This window comes from Lotus japonicus, chromosome 2, assembly GCF_012489685.1.
Source record: "Lotus japonicus ecotype B-129 chromosome 2, LjGifu_v1.2".
In the NCBI taxonomy this organism is placed as follows: domain Eukaryota; kingdom Viridiplantae; phylum Streptophyta; class Magnoliopsida; order Fabales; family Fabaceae; genus Lotus; species Lotus japonicus.
The window spans coordinates 76,685,749-76,704,419 of NC_080042.1; the positions used below are offsets into that span (position 1 = coordinate 76,685,749).

Genomic DNA, 18,671 nt, shown 5'->3' on the forward strand with positions numbered 1-18,671 from the left:
ACTCGTATTTATAATTTTTTTTTAAATAAGACCTCTTAGTTATCTAGCGAAAATTGAAATAGTAGGAGACCCGATATTATTTGGAAGGCTTAAAAGCATTTTTGGTCCCCCACGAATGTGATTTGTGCAAATATGGTCCCTAAACTTTAAAAATAGCATTCTGAGTCCCCAACATTACCCTCTGTTAACAGTTTTGGTCCCTTTTCCTTTTTCCGTTAAAAAACTAACGTTTTCTGGAAAACCCAGAAAAAATTCATCATCTTCAAGTGTTCTTCCATCATCTTCATCATTTTGTCCAGAAAACCCAGAAAAAAAAATTCATCATCTTTCATCTTAGTCTTCATCTACATTCTTCCATGCTCATTACAAACAAACCCAGATCTGAACTCTTGCCCCATATCAGAATAATTCGTCCTCCTCCAATCCCTCAACTCCCAACACCCACACCATTGTAGCAATGATGACCCATCACCGTCTCTGTCAAAATTTTCCGTTTCGGAAAGGAGGTTTCAGTGACCCATCACCGAGATCTGAATCTCTGCTTGAAGATTTGTTGTGGGGGCTGGAGGTTTCAATTTGGTGGTTGAAAAGAATGAAGAGGAGGAGAAGAGGGTGCTAGGTTGGTGGTGGCTAGGGTTTTCTTGGGGAAGATGGGGATAGAGCTTCCAAGCTTGAAATTTCCTGATTTGAAGAACCAGGAAATACAATTACAATAGGATACAATTCAATAGATTTGGAAAGGTGAAGATCTACTAGAAACCGTCCCACCAAACAACACCTAGCAACAGAACAAAAAGAGCCCAGAAAAACAAAGAGGATAAGGCCAAAATTGCAAAAAGCTTGATGTCTTCTCATGTGCTTCGCTGTCAACATTGCAACATGACAAAGCCTGCTTGCTTTTATCATTTAGTCTTACTTTACACCTTGATCTTCCAGAACTCCATGGAAAGTGCAGCAAAAAGGGAGGTTGAGATACTAAACTACACCCAGTGCACAACCCCAATAGATAGCAAAGAACAAACTGTAAAAAACGAGGTGGTGGGTGAATGAGGACAAACCTGGTTTGGTTTGTGTGGTTGAAGAATGGAGAGAATGAAGATGAAAGTGGTGACTGGTGAGTATGTTGAGGATGAAGATGTTGAAGAAGATTATGAAAATAGCAATTTTAGTCCCAGATAAATGTGTGCCACGTCATTTAAAATATGCCACGTAGGAGAAAAACGTTAAAAATTGACAGAAGGACAAAAAAGGTTAACAGAGGTAACGTCGGGGACTAAGAATGCTATTTTTAAAGTTTAAGGACCATATTTGCACACATCGCATTCGTGGGGACCAAAAATGCTTTTAAGCCTATTTGGAAGAGTTAGGATGTGTTCCTACCCTTTTCACTTAAAGCATGATCAGGTAATGACCTAGGGTATTTTTTGGTCAAAACCAAAGGTAAGTCTTGGGCCGTGAATTTTAGCCCAGTAGTAGGTCCATAACAAAAGTATATAGCTAATATGTATGTTGTTGACAAAAAAAAAAGGCTAATATGTTACTATTTTGGTGAGCACATAATATTCACTGCCGCCGTGTGACTAACTCATTCATCGCGGGTACTTACACTAAACGATAGATAAATAGCTGACTACACTTCATTTCTATGGCCGAGGGAATATTGACAATATGCGCTCCATTCCAAATATGTTATTATTTAACTAGATGATTGTTGTTCTATTATTCAAATCAAAAGTAATATAATCGGCTACCAACAATGCTGGCAATACCAGTATTAGTGTTGAGTACAAATATATATTACTCGTACATATATTCCATGAAAAGATATATAGATCGAAATGTTTTTTATATTTGATCAGAATCAGTATTGGCTTCTAGTACTGTGCGATCCTGAAATGCAGTCCTTTTGGTGCTATAACTCTTGGGAACTTCCGAAGTTTGTTTCCCTCTACTTCTTCCCACCTGCAAGCAGGGTAAAAAAAATTAAACTTTTGATTAAGGTGGAAAATTATTCAACTTAAGATCATACATATTTTTAGTACTAGACATTTGATACATTCACAACCACTTTCAATTCAATATAATTTTTACCTATTTTCACTAAATCGTAGCAGAAAAAAAAAAGAATTTGAAAACAAATTAGCTATGGTTAAGTAGTGCTCTACCTGTATTTAGTCACAAAATAGTGAAGGAAAAGGCTGATCTTCAGCATGCCCAATTCCTTTCCAGGACACACCCTCCCTCCTGCTCCAAACAACATGTTATGGTTATGAGTTTCCAAGCCCTTCTCCTGCATTTCATTACAGAGCAAGTATCAAACTATCAATTACCATTTGTATACAAAAGAGAGTAATTAATTAATTAATGCTTGTTATAAATAAGTTACTGACCAGCCATCTCCAGGGTTTAAAAGTGAAAGGCTCTGGATAGAGGATGGGATCAAAATTAGTCTCCCTTGTGTAAGCATACACTCTCCATCCCTTAGGAATCATAAAGCCTGACAAAGATACATATAGATACAATAGTCAATCAATCTAAAAACAGAGGAAATATAATTAATTTAAGGGGCTTTTTTATTTTAATCTATGTGGTTGAAAATTGAGAGTGTACCATTCAATTCTACATCAGTAGTTGTCCTCCTCAGCACCCCACTAACAACACTAGCCAATCTCATGGTTTCAAAAATCACCTGTGCACAAACAAAAGAAAAGCTTTTCATGCTTTGTGTTTTTTTTTGTCTATAGAAAATTGAGGTGTAAAATAAATTGAAATATGCTATGATCATGGTTTAATTTTAAACTAAATCAAGTTCAGAGAAGTGTTTACCGCACGGGTACGGCTCATGCTCTTATAGTCTTCCCAACTGATTGTTTCCTCAGGCTTTTTCTTAAGCGCGATTGCAAAATGCTCTTCCTGATAAGGATCAAAGAACACTTATTGGAGTTTATCTATTATCTTATGACTTTTAATAATAAAGAGCTTTAGTTTTTGATGAATTCATAATAAAGAGCTTGATCAGGCATAAAGCTTTGACTAACCCTTATTGCTTGAAGAACACTTGGGTTATCAGAGAGGTATTTGACAGCCATCATTGTAGTAGTTGATACAGTTTCATAACCTGAATACAAGATTGTGATTATTTGTTCAATTATCTCTTCATCATCTAGTTTGTGCTTGACATCCTCATTTCTTATAAGCTGATCAAGAATGTCTTCATGGATTGGTGAATAAGCTTTTCTCTTGGCTAAGAGTTCTCTTAGTATTGCAACCACTTTATCTCTAGCCTACAATCAACAAAAAACTGTCCTTGATCCAAAACCAAATGGCTCCTGTATTTGAACTTGGAGTACAATGCAACAAAGTAAAAATGAGTTCTCAGCAACATACCTTGAGTCCTCGAAAATAATTGGTTCCTGGAATTTTAATTGGGAGAGATATTGTTCCTAACCACATGTCGTCAAATGTAGCTTTGAAGGATTCAAGAAAAGAACTTGGTTCGTTTTCTACCACCGTTTTTATAGAAACAAGGAATGCCATCTGAAAGAACAAATTTAAAGAATGTAAACATGTGTGTTTTATGCTTTTAATCTTTGATTAGTTGTTCGTTTGAAAATAGGAAGAACACTTTTTTTTGTTAAGAAAAAAATTCTTATTAATGATATAATTAATAGTGTTATGGACAAGATTCTTGTCAATCCTGCATTGGCCTGCTCCATATTAGGCCTAAACTAAATCGGCCCAACCAGCATTGGCCCAGCTTGCTGAGCCCAACCGATCGAGCAGCCTCATGGACAAATGTGGTATGGATCGGCTTGGTCTAAACACAATGAATATCGTTTTGAATCAAGTGATAAGAATTTCATTTCATAGAATCATTTCTAGGGTATCTCGAACTATCTAGGAAAACAAAATCATCATCCGTCACAATTAAGGTATGAACACTTTCTATGTACTGTCACTTTGTTCAATCCTAAGGTAAATTTTGCAGGTACAACAATTCCAATAAATCAAAGCTTGAAGTCAATCAACAAGAATTCCAAGCCAATTGTGCAAGCAGAGTAGAACAGAACAAGTAGCATGTCCATAAGTTCCTTAGAATGAATTTTGCAGTCATAATAAGGCATCTAAAATACTTACCTGTATGGTTTTATGTTGAATGTCAATGATTTTACCAGCCCAATTATCAAGGAAAGATCTCATAAACTTGTCAACTTCTGGCAAAAGACGAGTCTTAACTGCAACCGGGCCAATAAGAGACAAGAGTGATCCTCTAATTCGTTTATGCAGAGCGCCATGAACCTCAGCAATGTTAACTCCTAGTATGTTCTTCATCGAGTCAGGGTAGCCAGGAACTAGACCTTTTGCATCCTCGTTCATGAGTATGTGTCTGTTGAGGTCTGGATCCATGCTCACAACCATAGGGGAGCCTAGAGCATGAGTCTTGAATACATTTCCAAACCTATAGTGAAGAGTGAACACACAATGCAAACGGTTCTTAATTATTTATTTGTCATGGTGTGAGACTATACAATAGCATGAGGTGAGCATATGGTATTATATGGTGATAACTCACATTAGAAAGATTTTTAAGGATTCAAGTATGAATAACAATAAAAGGTTAACTATTAAATTGGTTCCTCTTAGTTGCTCAATTAATTTTTTGTCCTTAATTAATAAAAAAAGAGTTTATTTTTTTGTCCTTGTGTTCAGAGAAATACTGACTTTCGTCCTCGCTTAAGTTTGAAGCTCTGACGATATTGTCAAGTGACAGGCCACGTAGCAAGCCACATGTCATTTTTTATTAATATTTAATTCATATGTGTATAATTAATAATTAAATTCTGTTAAAAAAAATTAATAATTAAATTAAAAAAAAGTACATAAAAAACTCTCACTCTTTAATTTCAGAAACTCTGAAACAATAATGGGTTTTAATCCCTAATTTGTTTAACCAATAATCTTCAATTCATAAACTCTAGTCCCTATTTCGTCAAGGTGCTTCACAATAAAAAAAAATGTGTGTTTTTGATATATTTATCTCACCTTCCACCATTTCTTTTAGGTGGGGAAGATGTGATTAAATATATCTCAAGCTATTCAAGTCGGTACGTGGATGAGACCCATTTTGACCCTTTTTAACAAATAAAATAACATCACTTTACTCTTCATACAAGTTTAAAGGCTCATTTGGTGGTTGATAAGAGCAGGATAAAATAAAGATTTGGATAAGAGCAGGATAGACAATATTCTATGTTTGAGGTGAACAAGATAATGATAGGATATGATATAAAAATTGATTTTTTTTTAAATTTTTTCTAAATTAATTTTGAAAATTTATTAGTATGTATTTTTATTTTTATAAATGAGCCTATATATGTTTTAAAATTAACTAAAATAAATTACAAAATGAGTCTATATATGTATTTTTATAAATGATTCTATATATGTTTTAAAAAATATTATTAATGTATTTATTTTTAAAAATTACTCAATATTTAAATTATAAACAATTATATAAGTATAGAAATAGTTTTAAGTAATTAATAGTAGTAGTAGTAGATAATGAGAAAATTAATCCATATTTATTATTAATATATCAATATGCATACGTGAATAATCTTTTTAGTGCTTGTGAATAATTAAATTTATATTTTTATTATCATAATATAAGTAACGATGGCAAGTGATAAGGAAAAAAGATATATTTTTAACGAGTAAGACCAATATATTTTTAATTAATATATTAGCAATTAAATAATCTTGACATTATAGTAACAAATAGAATTGATAATTAATAAAATCAAAAAATTACTAAAATTAATATTTTACATTTATAAATTAAAAATTAAAAATTTTAATATTGAAATAATTTAATTTGGTGTTAAGGGTATTGAAAAGGAATAGAAAACTGATATCTTATCTTGTCAGGATAAGTACTAATACAACTCCTCCCTCGAGATAAAATTTACGCATGACAAGATAAGAGATATGATTGACTTATCTTATCATGTTGGCACAACAAACAATGAATTACAGTAGAATGTACTTGCAATATTCTATCATGTCTCCTTATCATTTCCACTTTATTACAATTACAACTAACATCTTTGGAATTGTTTATTTATTTTTGAATCACATATACGAGCGTCTAACTAAAATCTTTATATTAGATATTATAAGATTGCGTACTTAGAACGGATTCCTATGCTGTTCAAAATCTTCATGAAAATGTTTTTTCTGTTTAACCATATTTTTATTTTGTTGAACTAAAATCATATTCGATCCGAGTATGATAAAAATCAAAAGAATGTATCTCATACACATCAACACTCAACCATTTGTTACAACTAACTAAAAAAAAGTGAGTTTTCTCATATTTTGTGTATATTTTTCAGTGATGCATGAACGAATAATTGAAAAAGAGTACATAGGAGCACCTAACACTTGGATTGAAATTAAATCCTAACGTTTTATAAAACATACAAAAAAAAGTGACATCCTAGTAAAATATGAAGGTGATTAGAGGCAAGTAAAATGGGGTACCTTGATCTATGTCCTTTCATGAAATTGGGTCCTTGTGTGAGAAACTGTGCACTCTCGCCAAAAAAAGGCCAACCCATTGTCCCTGGTGGCATTCCTTTCCTTGCATACCTTACTTGGTTCCACTTCAGCAGTGCAAAGAATGTACAAAGCACCAAAGCCAGGACATAATAAAACACTATTGCTGGTATTGACATGATGCTGAAATGTCTCAGACCGTTTAGAGGAACAAGATAGGTTGGAATGTTAAATAAGCCAAAATATATATATGAGTGCAAGTTACTTTTTTTTTTCCCGAAAGCACAACTATTAGATACATTTGTCACATGCTTTTTTTAAAAAAAAAAGAAAAAATAATAATTATAATATTTAAAATCATATCTTACAAATTATCATATTTAATAATATAAAATATTATAAGCTGCAACTGAATAATAAATGTAAAGTTAATCAGTCAACTTGTGGAGAAAACAATTACAACGAGTCAAAGATGTTTTTTTTTTAAAGGAGTCAAAGATGATGAAATACCAATAAAAGTATTTATAATAAAAAAAAATTGGGTTAAAAAATAATAACTTTATTTGGCATTTGAAACATTAAATATTAAGAATTATGGCATTTGAAATTATCAAGAATGGTTAATATTCTGACTTTGTATTTCGATGTATAAAAAATATTCTGGCTCTATTTTCTGATGTATCGAGAGAGAAAAAATTCCAGCTCTATTTTGAAAAGTTTTTAACTTTTTTTTAATGCATCAGAAAAGACAGAATAAACGAAAAGATTAAGAGCTACCCCGGGAATCCTTCAAAGGAAGGTGCCCTAAACCCAGTGGGGGGTTTCCAACACACAGAATTCAGGGGATGGAAGATGGGATCCTTGCTTAGCCAGCCAATTCACCACCGAGTTCCCCTCACGCAGCACCCAAACCAAATCCACTCGCCAGCTCATGTTTAACAGCTCGATGATATCTTGCAGCACCTGCCTGTGGATGTGAACGTCAATGTTGTATGGCCGCCAACTGCATAAATCAAATCTAAACAATCTGATTCACAGATAAGCCTACAAGTCCCACGCTCCCAAGCTAAATGGAGACCGTCTCGCATAGCTAGCGCTTTTGCATAGAAAGGGCTCCCCTCGTCGTATGCGACATAAAACCAAAAACCCAACTACCTGCATCATTGCGAATGACCTCACTGCCTCCCATGGAGCTTGCATCCTTGCGGTGGCTACCATCCACGTTCAACTTGAAGAACCCTGCGGAGGATTTCTCCACACAGTGCTCAGTCTGTCAAGGTCCCAGGTGAGCGTGTCTGGTTGTAAGAAGCGAAGGAACTCCTCATGTTCTTGGCAAACCTTCAGCCACGCGACATCCAATGTCCATGGATTTTGATCAAGCGAGATGTTACAACGCTACTTCCACACGCCCCAAAGCTCGACAAGGAAGCAGAGTGCATGGTTGCTCCTCGGATGGTACATGATCCTATCAACCACACTCAAGGACCCGAAATTCGTCCACCCAGGAATTCATGAGAATGCGGACAATCTCGCAGGGTGTGTATACAATCCTCCAGCGTTGCAGAGCACCTAGAGCACGCTGCTGATACCACCATATGACATTTGAAAACGGTTGACGTTCGCCGGAATCGCCTCATGAAAATGAGTTGAATCTGATAATCATATATATTTTCCTATCTAACTTACCGTTGTCGATGTTGCACTCATCTTAAATAATTTAGTAAAATATAAAATTATTTTATCACATTAAAATATGAAGTAATTTGTATAGTTCTATTTTTAAAAAAAATAATGTTATATTTTTTAAGGCAATATACAATTAATATTTTTTTTACATTAGAAAGATAAATTGCATTTTTGGACCTCCACTTCCTAACTCATATATCATCTAGCTCTTACAACTTGCAGCTATCATTCGAGGACAATATACAAATAATTTAAAATAGATTAAAATATTTAAATTGATAATTATCTTTGAAAATAATATCAATTAATAGTATTGTTTACGCAGATTTTTGTAAACAAATGAATCTACCGACAATCTAGGATTGGATTCAAATCTTTTGGGTTCTTTAGAAAAGCTTAGGGCGTGTTTGGTTTGCCCATTTTCTATTTTCATTTTCAAAGAAAACAGAAAATAATGTAGAAAACATGTTTAGTTTGATTTTTGAAAACATTTTCAAAGAAAATATTTTCTAAAATGGGCTGGATTGTGAAAATAAAAAATCATCGTTTTCTCCATTTTCTTGATTTGAAAACGCGGTGGCATAAGGGTAAATAATTAAACTTTTAGCTAAAGCTGTTGTTTTTTCATTCTAACTACACTCTCGTCGCGGGTTCAACTCTATGGAGCATACATAGCCGTGCAATTTTATAATTTTTTATGCACAAAGAAACGTGCAACAGTGAAAAAGAAAAAGCAAATCATGGGACCATCGAAATTTTCTAAGCATCAACAGTATAAATAAAAGCATGAGGATTTTTAACATGTTTATATATAAGATATATATATATATATATATTATTTTTGTATATGATATTCACAATAAAGTCGTAAACAATCGGAATTGTAAAGCATAAATATATAATAATTTAATTGTATATAATAAGATATATATTTGTATGGATATGTTTGTAAAAAAACCATTTGAGTAAATATAATAAGACTTGCATTATAAAATAAATTAATATCGTATAGATATTAATTTATAGTTATATTTGTTTTTTAAATTAATATCGTATAGATATATTAACAATATTATGTATTATTTAAAAATTGATTTTACATTATTTAAAATGATATTTATTAAAAATGGTTAAATCAATTTTAGAAATAGAAAATAGGAAATCAAACCAAACATGATTTCAAAATTTGGAAATTTAGAAAATGAAAACTATTTTCAAAAAATAAAAATAGAAAATGAAAACAGAAAATGTTTTCTCAAACCAAACAGGCCCTTAAGTGTCACTTTTCTATCAAAACAAATGATAAGAACTTTTCGCACATATTAGTATAAATTTGAAGAACTTTAGTGAATTTAAGAAATAAAAAGAAGTAAGGAAAATATTGCAAAAGAAATTAAAAGAAATGAACAAATGAAAGAAAAGAAACTGCTCCCAATTGGCTCCCTTTGCTTTTCGAGCCAATGGTCCAGAATGGTTTACAAAAGATTTTGAGGCCCTTGTATAATTACATAACAAAACTAACCATAGATTTGGGCTATAGTAAAAGATTATGGAGTTCTTATAATATAATTACCAAAACATTTGAGACTATATAAAAAAAGGTTAACCGCTAAGGGGCCAAAGGGGGCGATGTAACTTTTGCTGAAAGTTTTCGTTGAGTATATTAGGTGACCACAAGATTAAATGTAAACAATTCAAACTCAATAAAATTTAGAACAATTTTTACAGCTTCATTCATGCATTGTGCTACTTTACATCTAACATAAGATTATTTGTGCATCTTTTGGTTATTACTTCTGCAAGAATATTTTGTAACAACAAATTCGTATTGTATTCTAGTATTTTTTGACTCTTATGTGTAGTCCATTCGGTGCTTCAACTCTCGGGAATTTCAGGAGATTGTTTCTCTCTACTTCCCACCTGCAATAAATGAAAAATTATCATGTACTTCTTGCTTGTGTAAAACCATAAAAAGACATTAATTGACTTGTTTACCTAAATGCAACCCTTGGTCTAGTGAAAAATAGTAGAAGGCAAGATTTCATGGGGTAAGTACTCTACCTGTATCTAGTCACGAAGTAGTGAATGAAAAGAGAGATTATAACTAGGCCAAGTTCCTTTCCAGGACACAGCCTAACTCCTGCTCCAAATAACATGTTATGGCTATGAGACTCCATTCCTTTCTCCTGCATTTGTTTAGTTTTATTTCCATCACGAAATATACACTATACATAAGAAATCATGTTTTATCAACAAACTTACCAGCCATCTGGAGGGGTTAAAATTAAAAGGCTCTGGATAGAGAATGGAATCACAATTGGTCTCCCTTGTGTACACATAAACTCTCCATCCCTGAGGAATGGTAAATCCTGACAAGTGATAACCATAATCAATGCTAACTGAAAATATGATGAAAATGTATAGGATCCCCTCTTGTCACATGACAATGTGAAGTGAATTATTGTTTCTTTCTTTCTCTACATAAATATTTGGAGGGTCTCATCTATTTAATACTTCTGAAGAGAAATATAGACACATAATTTCAACTAACCATTCAGTTCAACGTCTTTGGTGGTCTTCCTCAACACCCCATTAACAATGTTAGCAAATCTCAATGTTTCAAAAATTACCTGCAAACAATACAACAACATTCAAAATATTTTCCTACCATTTTTGTCACATTAGGGCTATGGCTCATTGATTCATAGCATATTTGTATCAGCTTATTTTTGCTCATAATCAACTTTGCCAACCATAATCTACTCATCTCCACAGAATTTATTTTGGCTTTAGAATCAATTATAGAAGGATTTCTTAACATTCTAATGCTAGAATCAAGTGGACAAGTACCTACCGCACGAGTATAAACCATACGCTTATAGTCATCCCAGCTTACTACATCCTCTGGTCTCTTTCTTTGCTGGATTGCAAAATGCTCTTCCTGTAAACCAGTGTACTTAGGTAAAAATTGACATTTAATACAATAATTCTTCCCAGGAGCAGAAAGCTTTTCTTTAATGTGTTAGGACTCACCCTTACTTCTTCAAGAACTCTATAATTATCATGGAGATATTTGACAGCCATCATTGTAGCAGTTGATACAGTTTCATAACCTGAGTATAAGAATGTGATTATCTGATCAATTATTTGTTCATCAGTAAGTTTGTATGTAAGGTCCTCATTTCTCATGAGTTGATCAAGAATGTCAGCATGAGCGGCCAAAGAAGATCTTCTTTTGGTTAAAATCTCTTTAAGGATCCCAACCACTTTTTTCCTTGTCTGCAATCAATAACAATTTGACATTGGTCAAAAGATGCCCTTCATCTGCAGAAATTAGAGTATATGAATTGAACAACATACCTGAAGTCCTCGAAAGTAGTTGGTTCCAGGAATTTTAATAGGCAATGAAAATGTTCCTGACACTATGTTGTCAAATGTAGCTTTGAAGGTCTCAGGGAAAGGACTTGTTTCATTTTCTACAATAAGTTTCATTGATACAAAGAATGCCATCTGAAACGAGAAAATTACATAATGTTAACAATTAGTGTGCAACTCTAAATAGCCAAAACTTAAATTGTTTTAAAATGGATTGTTATAATATCTGTATTTGAGTTAGGTCTAACTCTACCACAAAAGCTAGCTTATTTTGGCTGTATCTCTAGTCAATATGAGACCTTATGAGGTATCGATTAATTCAATAATCTTAGTGGATGTTTTGTGATTTTTTATCATACCTGTTTGGTTTTTTGCTGAATATCAATAGTTTTACCATCCCAGTTGTCAAGGAAAGACTGCATAAATCTGTCAATTTCTTGCAAATGATGATTTCTAATTGCAGCAGGACCAATGAATGATAATATTGACCCTCTAATGCGTTTATGAAGAGCACCATGAACTTCAGCAATGTTTCCTTTCCCAAGTATATTCCTCATGGACACAGGGTAACCAGGAACTAGACCATTTGCTTCGTTCTGGAGGATGAATCTGTTTAGTTCTGGATCCATGCTGATAACAACAGGAGAGCCTAATGCATGAGTCTTGAAGAGATTTCCATACCTGTAGATACATAAATAATAGCATAGGAAGAAAAGCTTCAAAAAGTGTAACATGAAATCACCTTGTTTTAGCATATAGAAATACCTCACACATGCCAGTCATCATTCTATGTCTCAAAAACTTTAAATACCTCATAAGCCTCAAGAAGAGGTAAATTATGGTTAGGCAAGAAAATAGTATGAAAAACTGAAAATATAGGAAAGGTTTAAGAGTTAAAAACTATTAAGCTACTAAAGTGAGTGCTCTGCCTTTGGCTAGATTGCATCTAGGGTAGAAATGATCAATTCAGATTCTCTGCAGCCTCTCCCACCAAAAGATCACCTTAAATTCTTAAATTTAATAAGCTATTTACAAAAATGAGTGGCCTATAATTGTGCAAAAGGGAGCTGTAGAGAACATTCGCGGCAAAGGATCCAAACTGGGAAATGATACTGATAAGTAATAACTCTCACCTAACCAGGGTGCAAAAAATGAGTAGTAGGCCAGTTCCTTTCTAGTACAAAAAGTAAGAAGTCCACTTCCTACTGTATATTGAAAGTTAATCCACATCCCAATATTTGCTCTAGAAATTAGGCAGGGTTATGAGGACAACAGTGGCTGATTGTTTGTAGATGAACAATAATACTTAAAAAAATACTTCATCTCTAAGACCAAGAGGGTGGTGAGAGGAAAATAACAAAATATTGGGATTATAAAAAAGGCACCTAGAAATAAATACCTTGCTCTCTTGCCTTTCATGAAATCTGGTCCTTGTTTGAGAAACCCTGCAGTCTCACCAAAAATAGGCCAACCCATAGTTCCTGGTGGCATTCCTTTCCTACTGTACCTTACCTCATTCCAATATTTCAGCACTAGAAAGAATGCACAAAATGCCAAAACCAGCACAAAACACACTATTTCTGGTATTGACATGATGCTAAAAGACACAGGAATTTCTGTAGCTTGCTAAGAATTTGGTCATGTAGAATGTTATTGTGTTTAGGCCAAGCCACTGCAATAAGAAACCTTAATGGTGCAAGAGAATAGGATAGGAGGGAATATTAAGTAGGCCAAACAATATACAACCCACCTAATCTAAGATCATAATTCATAACTGTGTGCGAGCTATATTTATTAGTGAGAATGTCAGATATTTCCAAATTGGCCTTCATTGTGATGCTATAGAAGATTTAAATTTAGATTTGCTTCAGATGTGTGCACAATGGAATGCAATATTCTGCATTGATCAAGATAAGAGTGTATCATGAATATTATTCTATGAATCCAAATACTTCTTGGCTTATTTTTTTATTTTTTCTCAAAGGAATTTAATTATTTTGATGTAAAATCAATTAAAGACCTATCATGATGTATAACAAGGTTCTCATTAGAAAAGTAGAGTTGGGATGTCAGCCTTACCTCGCATCAAATTTAACATCCAATGTGTACAGGTATTGTTTAAATACTAAATTACATTAAGAAGAACTAAACTTATGGATTTCTTTTGAAAACATGTTGCTTGCACACTTGACACACCTTCACATCTTAAAGCAAAAGAAAGATGAATTGAGATGAAATGTCTGAATGGCACTACTAATTATATACAAAATGACAAAGGGTATGTTTGGCACGTTTAGCTGATAAGCTAGCTGAAAGCTGAAAAGTTAAGCTAATAGCTGAAAAGCTAGCTGAAAGCTGAAAGCTGATAAGCTAGCTGAAAGCTGATAGCTGAAAAGCTACGTAATTTGAACAAAAGTGTTTGGTAAAACTAGTCTTTGAACAAGCTGAAATTGTAAAATGACATAAAAAGACATACTTGTATAATTTTTTTATATTTAACATTACTTTATTTTCACATTAATACCTATATGATATTAATATTAAAATTATTATAAATATTTTAATTTCACTCAAATTATTTATCATCTTAAAAATATAATATTAATTTTTACTTATTTAATTTTCTATATTTTTATTAAATTAAATAGAATAAAATAAATAATTTGTAATATAAAATTATTTATTTGATTCTGAAGTAGTAATTATTTCTGTGCGGGAACGATGTACATATGAGACAAGTGTGATAACTGATAAATAAATAAGTTTTTTTCTTGGTACATCGGAAAATGAGTAGGTAAATAGGTTTAGTAAAAAACATATAAGGCTAAAGGTGAAATTTTGATAAAATAATAAGGATAAAAATGAGAATATATTCAATAAGCTATAAGCTTTAAGCTTTAAGCTACCTGAGATAGCTTATAGCTTTAAGCTTTAAGCTACTGAAATAAGCTCATTCACCAAACATTTTTATAGAGCTTTTAAGCTAGTCAAATAAGCTATAAGCTAGCTGAAATGACATGCCAAATATAGCCAAAGTGTATTTTCTACTGATGGTAACTGATATAGTTGCAAATCAGCTTTAACATTCCTTAATCAGCTCTATCGTACATAGAAATGATTAGAAAAGAAGAATATATCCATGTGTATGTACCTATACCTTACTGGAAGCAATACTTGTGGATACCTGAGCTGACTAAGCTTAGAGTGGAATTTCCCCCACATATAAATAGGGGCCGAAACTGTTCCGTACTAGGGAGATCTGACGTCGGAAACTGACAGAAAGTAAACCCTAGCAGAGTACTAAAAATATCACAAAAGGAATATTCTCATTAAATGTTCGAAAGGTACTTTTTACAAGGGGTTGACCTCTCCTTTTATAGAGGGAATGATCATAACGTGGACTGTCACTGTACTTGGGCCTGACAACCGGGGCCCAAGCCTCTATACATATAAGACAAAACTAAAGGAATCTTCCAGCTGGCGTGTGGACCCATCCAGAAGAAGGGCGGGTTCGACGTTGTTCCATAAACCCCGCCATGGCTGCTTTCGTTCATCTAAATGCTCGATTTGGGCGGGAATAAGGGATACTTATATCCCGCCCAGTCCACATGCCCCCAAGACATGAGGCTTAAGTAAGTTGAGTCGAAATGTCTTTATATGTTGCTTCGTCGCCTGCCTTTATCATTTACTTCGTTCTTCTGATAATTGCGTCGCCGTTCTTTCATTTGTGTAGGTGTCCCGCCCAGTCCACATGCCCCCAAGACATGAGACTTAGGTTCCTTGAGTCGAGACGTCTTTACAGTATATCGCCATTCTTTGTAGTCATGGGCCTGTCGTCACATTCTTGCTTATGAATTCTCGCCATTTTCGTGCTCCTTTATATGTCGCCATTTTTTATCTTTGTCGATATCTCGCCGTTATCACACCTGTCAAACACGTCTTTTCAACTGACGCACGTATCCTTCTTTTCCGGGATTTTGTTATCATTTGCCATAAATGCAGTTGTGCGTCTCGAGGAGTTATGTCTTTTCGTTTCATACCTTTTCAAATTTCAAATCCCACGATCCCACGATCCTTCGCAGTCTTTCCCACTCATTCTCTCTCTTCCTTTTTCTTCTATAAATACCCTTTTCACCTTTCACTTTTCACTTTTCTGAAAACCTTTGCTCTGAAAACTTTTTCATCGCAGCTTTCACTCTCTTCTTTGTTCTCCGGTGAACCTTGCTCACTCCGGCCGTCGTCATTGCGCGGTGCTCCCCCATCGCCGATGTTCTCTTTACTCAATCCTCCGCTTCTTCCTCCGGTGAATCCTTCCCCTTTCTCTTTTCTTGACACTGTGTGTCTTCTTCTTTCTTTGTGTTTGGACCTGTTCATCTTCTTTTTTATTTTTATGAAATTACCCAGCATGTCGACACAAAATTTTAGCATTTCCTCCTTAGAGCTCACTTCCCCTTCTACGGAGGGGGAAGTTTCTGCCCCCACCGTTATCGAAATACAATCCTCGCCCTCCACTCACGAGGATTCCGGTCCCGCCGGCTCCGTTGATTCTATTCTCTCCTCTAATGGAGATTTGTCTTCGCCCGAATGGCGTTCCAATGCGCATTTAGTTGAAGATAAGTGTCTTTGGCGCTCCATCTGGGGTAGCCTTGGAAGCATCAGTTCGCTTCGAATATCTTCTCAAGGGTTTACCAAGATAAATCCCGCCACCTCAAATAACGAAGATCACCTGTTAAATGTTCTTCCATGTGGCGAGGACGATTGTGTTCTTTTTCGCAAGGAACCCACTGATGACTCGCCTGACTTCTTTTTTGTTTATGGCTATTTCTTCTTGGATTTGAATATCAAACTCCCTTTCTCGCCTTTTATATGCCACGTTCTTACCTTTTTGACCGTGGCGCCTTGTCAACTCCAGCCCAACGCCTGGGGTTTCATTCGCTGCTTTGAAATTCTCTGTGAACATTTGAGTTGCACTCCCACCTATCCCTTGTTTTTCCTTTTCTATAAGACAGTCACCACAAAACCTACATCTGTCAAGTGGGTTCCCCTTTTGGCTCGCAAGAACATGAGCCGATTCACCGCCCTTAAAAGCCATTACAAAGTGTGGCAGAAAAAATACTTTAAAGTTATGGAGTCACCTGAAATGAATAACTTATTTCGGGATTCCGATAATAACCCTCTCTTCCCCTTTTACTGGATAAAAAACCCTCGCCGAAAAATATCCGTTTCATACGACGCCTTGGATGAGTCCGAGCAGGCCATCGCCGATTACCTCCGCACATTACCAGTAATCTCTGGTCATGACTTGATTGAAGCGTCGAAATCCGGCACTTTAAATCAATTTTTTAGTAAGTTTATAATTTTTGCACAACTTGTTTTTCTTTTTGTTCATGTACCTCGCCTAATTGATGTTTTCCATGCAGCCACGATGGGAAAAAGCAAGGTTGATGCCAACCCCATCAAGATGAAGGAATACCTCGCCCAGTCTGCTGCGGCGGCGAAGAAAAGGGTCGCCGAGACTGAGCAAAAGAAAAAGAATGAAGGTACTTCGGGCTCTGATAACGTCAGGGACCCAAAGCGCCAAAAAACTTCGGGCGCTGCTGGTGGTAAACCTCTTCACCAATCAACTCTTGATCCAAAAGGTCGTCCGACTGAGAAAAAGAAGGGGCATGACAATGTCCCGCCACCTCAACCGGATTCAGGCGCACTGATCAACCGCCCGTCAACTCCATTCATCCAAGCTGGCCCTAGCTCAGCTATTGGTGGCGAGGCTCTTCCCCCTTTGCTGAGCCTATCTGATCCTTGCTTCAACGGATTGGATTTTATGAATCGTACCTTTGACAACCGGATTCACAAGGATGTTTCCGGTCAAGGCCCCCCCAACATTGCTTCTGTGGCGATCCATCATGCGCTCTCTGCCGCCAGTACTGTGGCGGGAATGGCTCAGTGCGTGAAGGAGTTGATAGCAACCAAGAACCGTTATGAAAAGAAGGCGGCTGATTATAAGACTGCCTATGAGCGAGCAAAAGCCGATGCTGAGACCGCCAACAAAAACCTGAAGGCTGCTGAGGAGAGGTGTGCTAAGTTAACTGATGACTTGGCGGCTTCTGACTTGCTTCTTCAAAAGACCAAATCTCTGAAAGAAACTATCAACGACAAACACACTGCTGTTCAGGCCAAGTGCCAAAAACTGGAAAAGAAGTACGAACGCCTAAATGCTTCCATCTTGGGGCGTGCTTCTCTCCAGTTTGCTCAAGGCTTTCTGGCGGCCAAAGAGCAGATTAGTGTGGTTGAGCCGGGCTTTGATCTTTCCCGTATTGGGTGGCTGAAGGAGATCAAGGATGGTCAAGTAGTTGGTGATGATGACATTAGCCTCGACCTCCTTCCCCAATTCGATGATGAAAGTGAGCCTGAAGAAGATGGCGAGGATGGGAATGAGCAGCACAAGAATGAGGATCACGAGAAGGAAGACCCTCAAGCTGGGACAAGCCAGGGCAACAACGCCAACAATGAGAACCTGGCTTGAATTTCTTCTTTTATTTCATGAAGTTAAAATTTTGCTTTGGGCATTGCCCTGTCTTTTATCATCATTCCAAATCATGTATGGGCGTCGCCCCCTTTTCCTTACTTTCAATGGATATCATTTTAAGTTCATTCGTTGTTACCTTGAGTTGTTACCAACTTTTGTTGTTACTTTGGTTTGCATACCTTAGCCGATTTTTCGACGAGGCTTGGTTTCTAGTGGCCACTAGAATTGCCAAGGCTTTTAACATTTGATGGCGACACTTTCTTATTCCGAAAGGTTTACTCGCAGTATTGCATACTTTGATACGATTTGCATTGCATGAACTCGTAATATAAATTATATTGAATTAAAAAATACAGGCGATTCTGTTGAAATAACCTTTTCATTAATTTTCTTTCACATGAGAACAATTGTCCCATTCTTTTTACATGCCGCCTCATTAAAAACCTCTCCAAAGAAAGGAAAAAAGAGTGCGGCTTCATTCACCTTTGGTTGTTTCTATTAACTAAAATACTGCTTTAGATGAGAG

At 35.3% G+C, this 18,671-nt stretch overlaps 2 protein-coding genes across 5 annotated transcripts; both read right to left on the bottom strand.

The window, feature by feature from the left end:
• Window positions 1-1,673: 1,673 nt before the first annotated feature.
• Window positions 1,674-6,737, bottom strand: LOC130735695 (cytochrome P450 85A-like). Its single transcript, XM_057587604.1, has 9 exons — window positions 6,544-6,737; window positions 4,138-4,459; window positions 3,388-3,537; window positions 3,039-3,284; window positions 2,827-2,913; window positions 2,611-2,689; window positions 2,391-2,497; window positions 2,166-2,290; window positions 1,674-1,962 (listed from the first exon to the last, which is right to left on the bottom strand). The coding sequence occupies exons 1-9, from the start codon at window positions 6,735-6,737 to the stop codon at window positions 1,875-1,877; spliced, it is 1,398 nt and encodes a 465-aa protein (XP_057443587.1). The 3' UTR covers window positions 1,674-1,874.
• Window positions 6,738-9,805: 3,068 nt separating this feature from the next.
• On the bottom strand, window positions 9,806-13,524 carry LOC130735696 (cytochrome P450 85A-like). Of its 4 annotated transcripts, none has more exons than XM_057587607.1 (9): window positions 13,019-13,524; window positions 11,979-12,300; window positions 11,605-11,754; window positions 11,278-11,523; window positions 11,099-11,185; window positions 10,796-10,874; window positions 10,507-10,613; window positions 10,306-10,423; window positions 9,806-10,164 (listed from the first exon to the last, which is right to left on the bottom strand). In XM_057587607.1, exons 1-8 carry the CDS (start codon window positions 13,210-13,212, stop codon window positions 10,349-10,351), a joined length of 1,260 nt encoding a protein of 419 aa, XP_057443590.1. In that variant the 5' UTR covers window positions 13,213-13,524; the 3' UTR covers window positions 9,806-10,164; window positions 10,306-10,348. The 4 variants fall into 4 exon arrangements, with proteins under 4 accessions (XP_057443590.1, XP_057443589.1, XP_057443588.1 ...); XM_057587606.1 differs by having other exon boundaries at window positions 9,810-10,164; window positions 10,306-10,430; window positions 11,284-11,523; window positions 13,019-13,521; XM_057587605.1 differs by having other exon boundaries at window positions 9,843-10,164; window positions 10,306-10,430; window positions 13,019-13,517.
• Window positions 13,525-18,671: the final 5,147 nt, after the last annotated feature.

Coding starts and splice junctions, on each gene's coding strand:
- LOC130735695 (XM_057587604.1), bottom strand. CDS start 6,737: ATGTCAATACCAGCAATAGTGTTTTATTATGTCCTGGCTTTGGTGCTT. Junction 3,538..4,137: donor TTCAACATAAAACCATACAG/GTAAGTATTTTA, acceptor TTGTTCTTTCAG/ATGGCATTCCTTGTTTCTAT. Junction 2,690..2,826: donor GCATGAGCCGTACCCGTGCG/GTAAACACTTCT, acceptor GTTTGTGCACAG/GTGATTTTTGAAACCATGAG.
- LOC130735696 (XM_057587605.1), bottom strand. CDS start 13,212: ATGTCAATACCAGAAATAGTGTGTTTTGTGCTGGTTTTGGCATTTTGT. Junction 11,755..11,978: donor TTCAGCAAAAAACCAAACAG/GTATGATAAAAA, acceptor TTCTCGTTTCAG/ATGGCATTCTTTGTATCAAT. Junction 10,431..10,506: donor TTAACCCCTCCAGATGGCTG/GTAAGTTTGTTG, acceptor AAACAAATGCAG/GAGAAAGGAATGGAGTCTCA.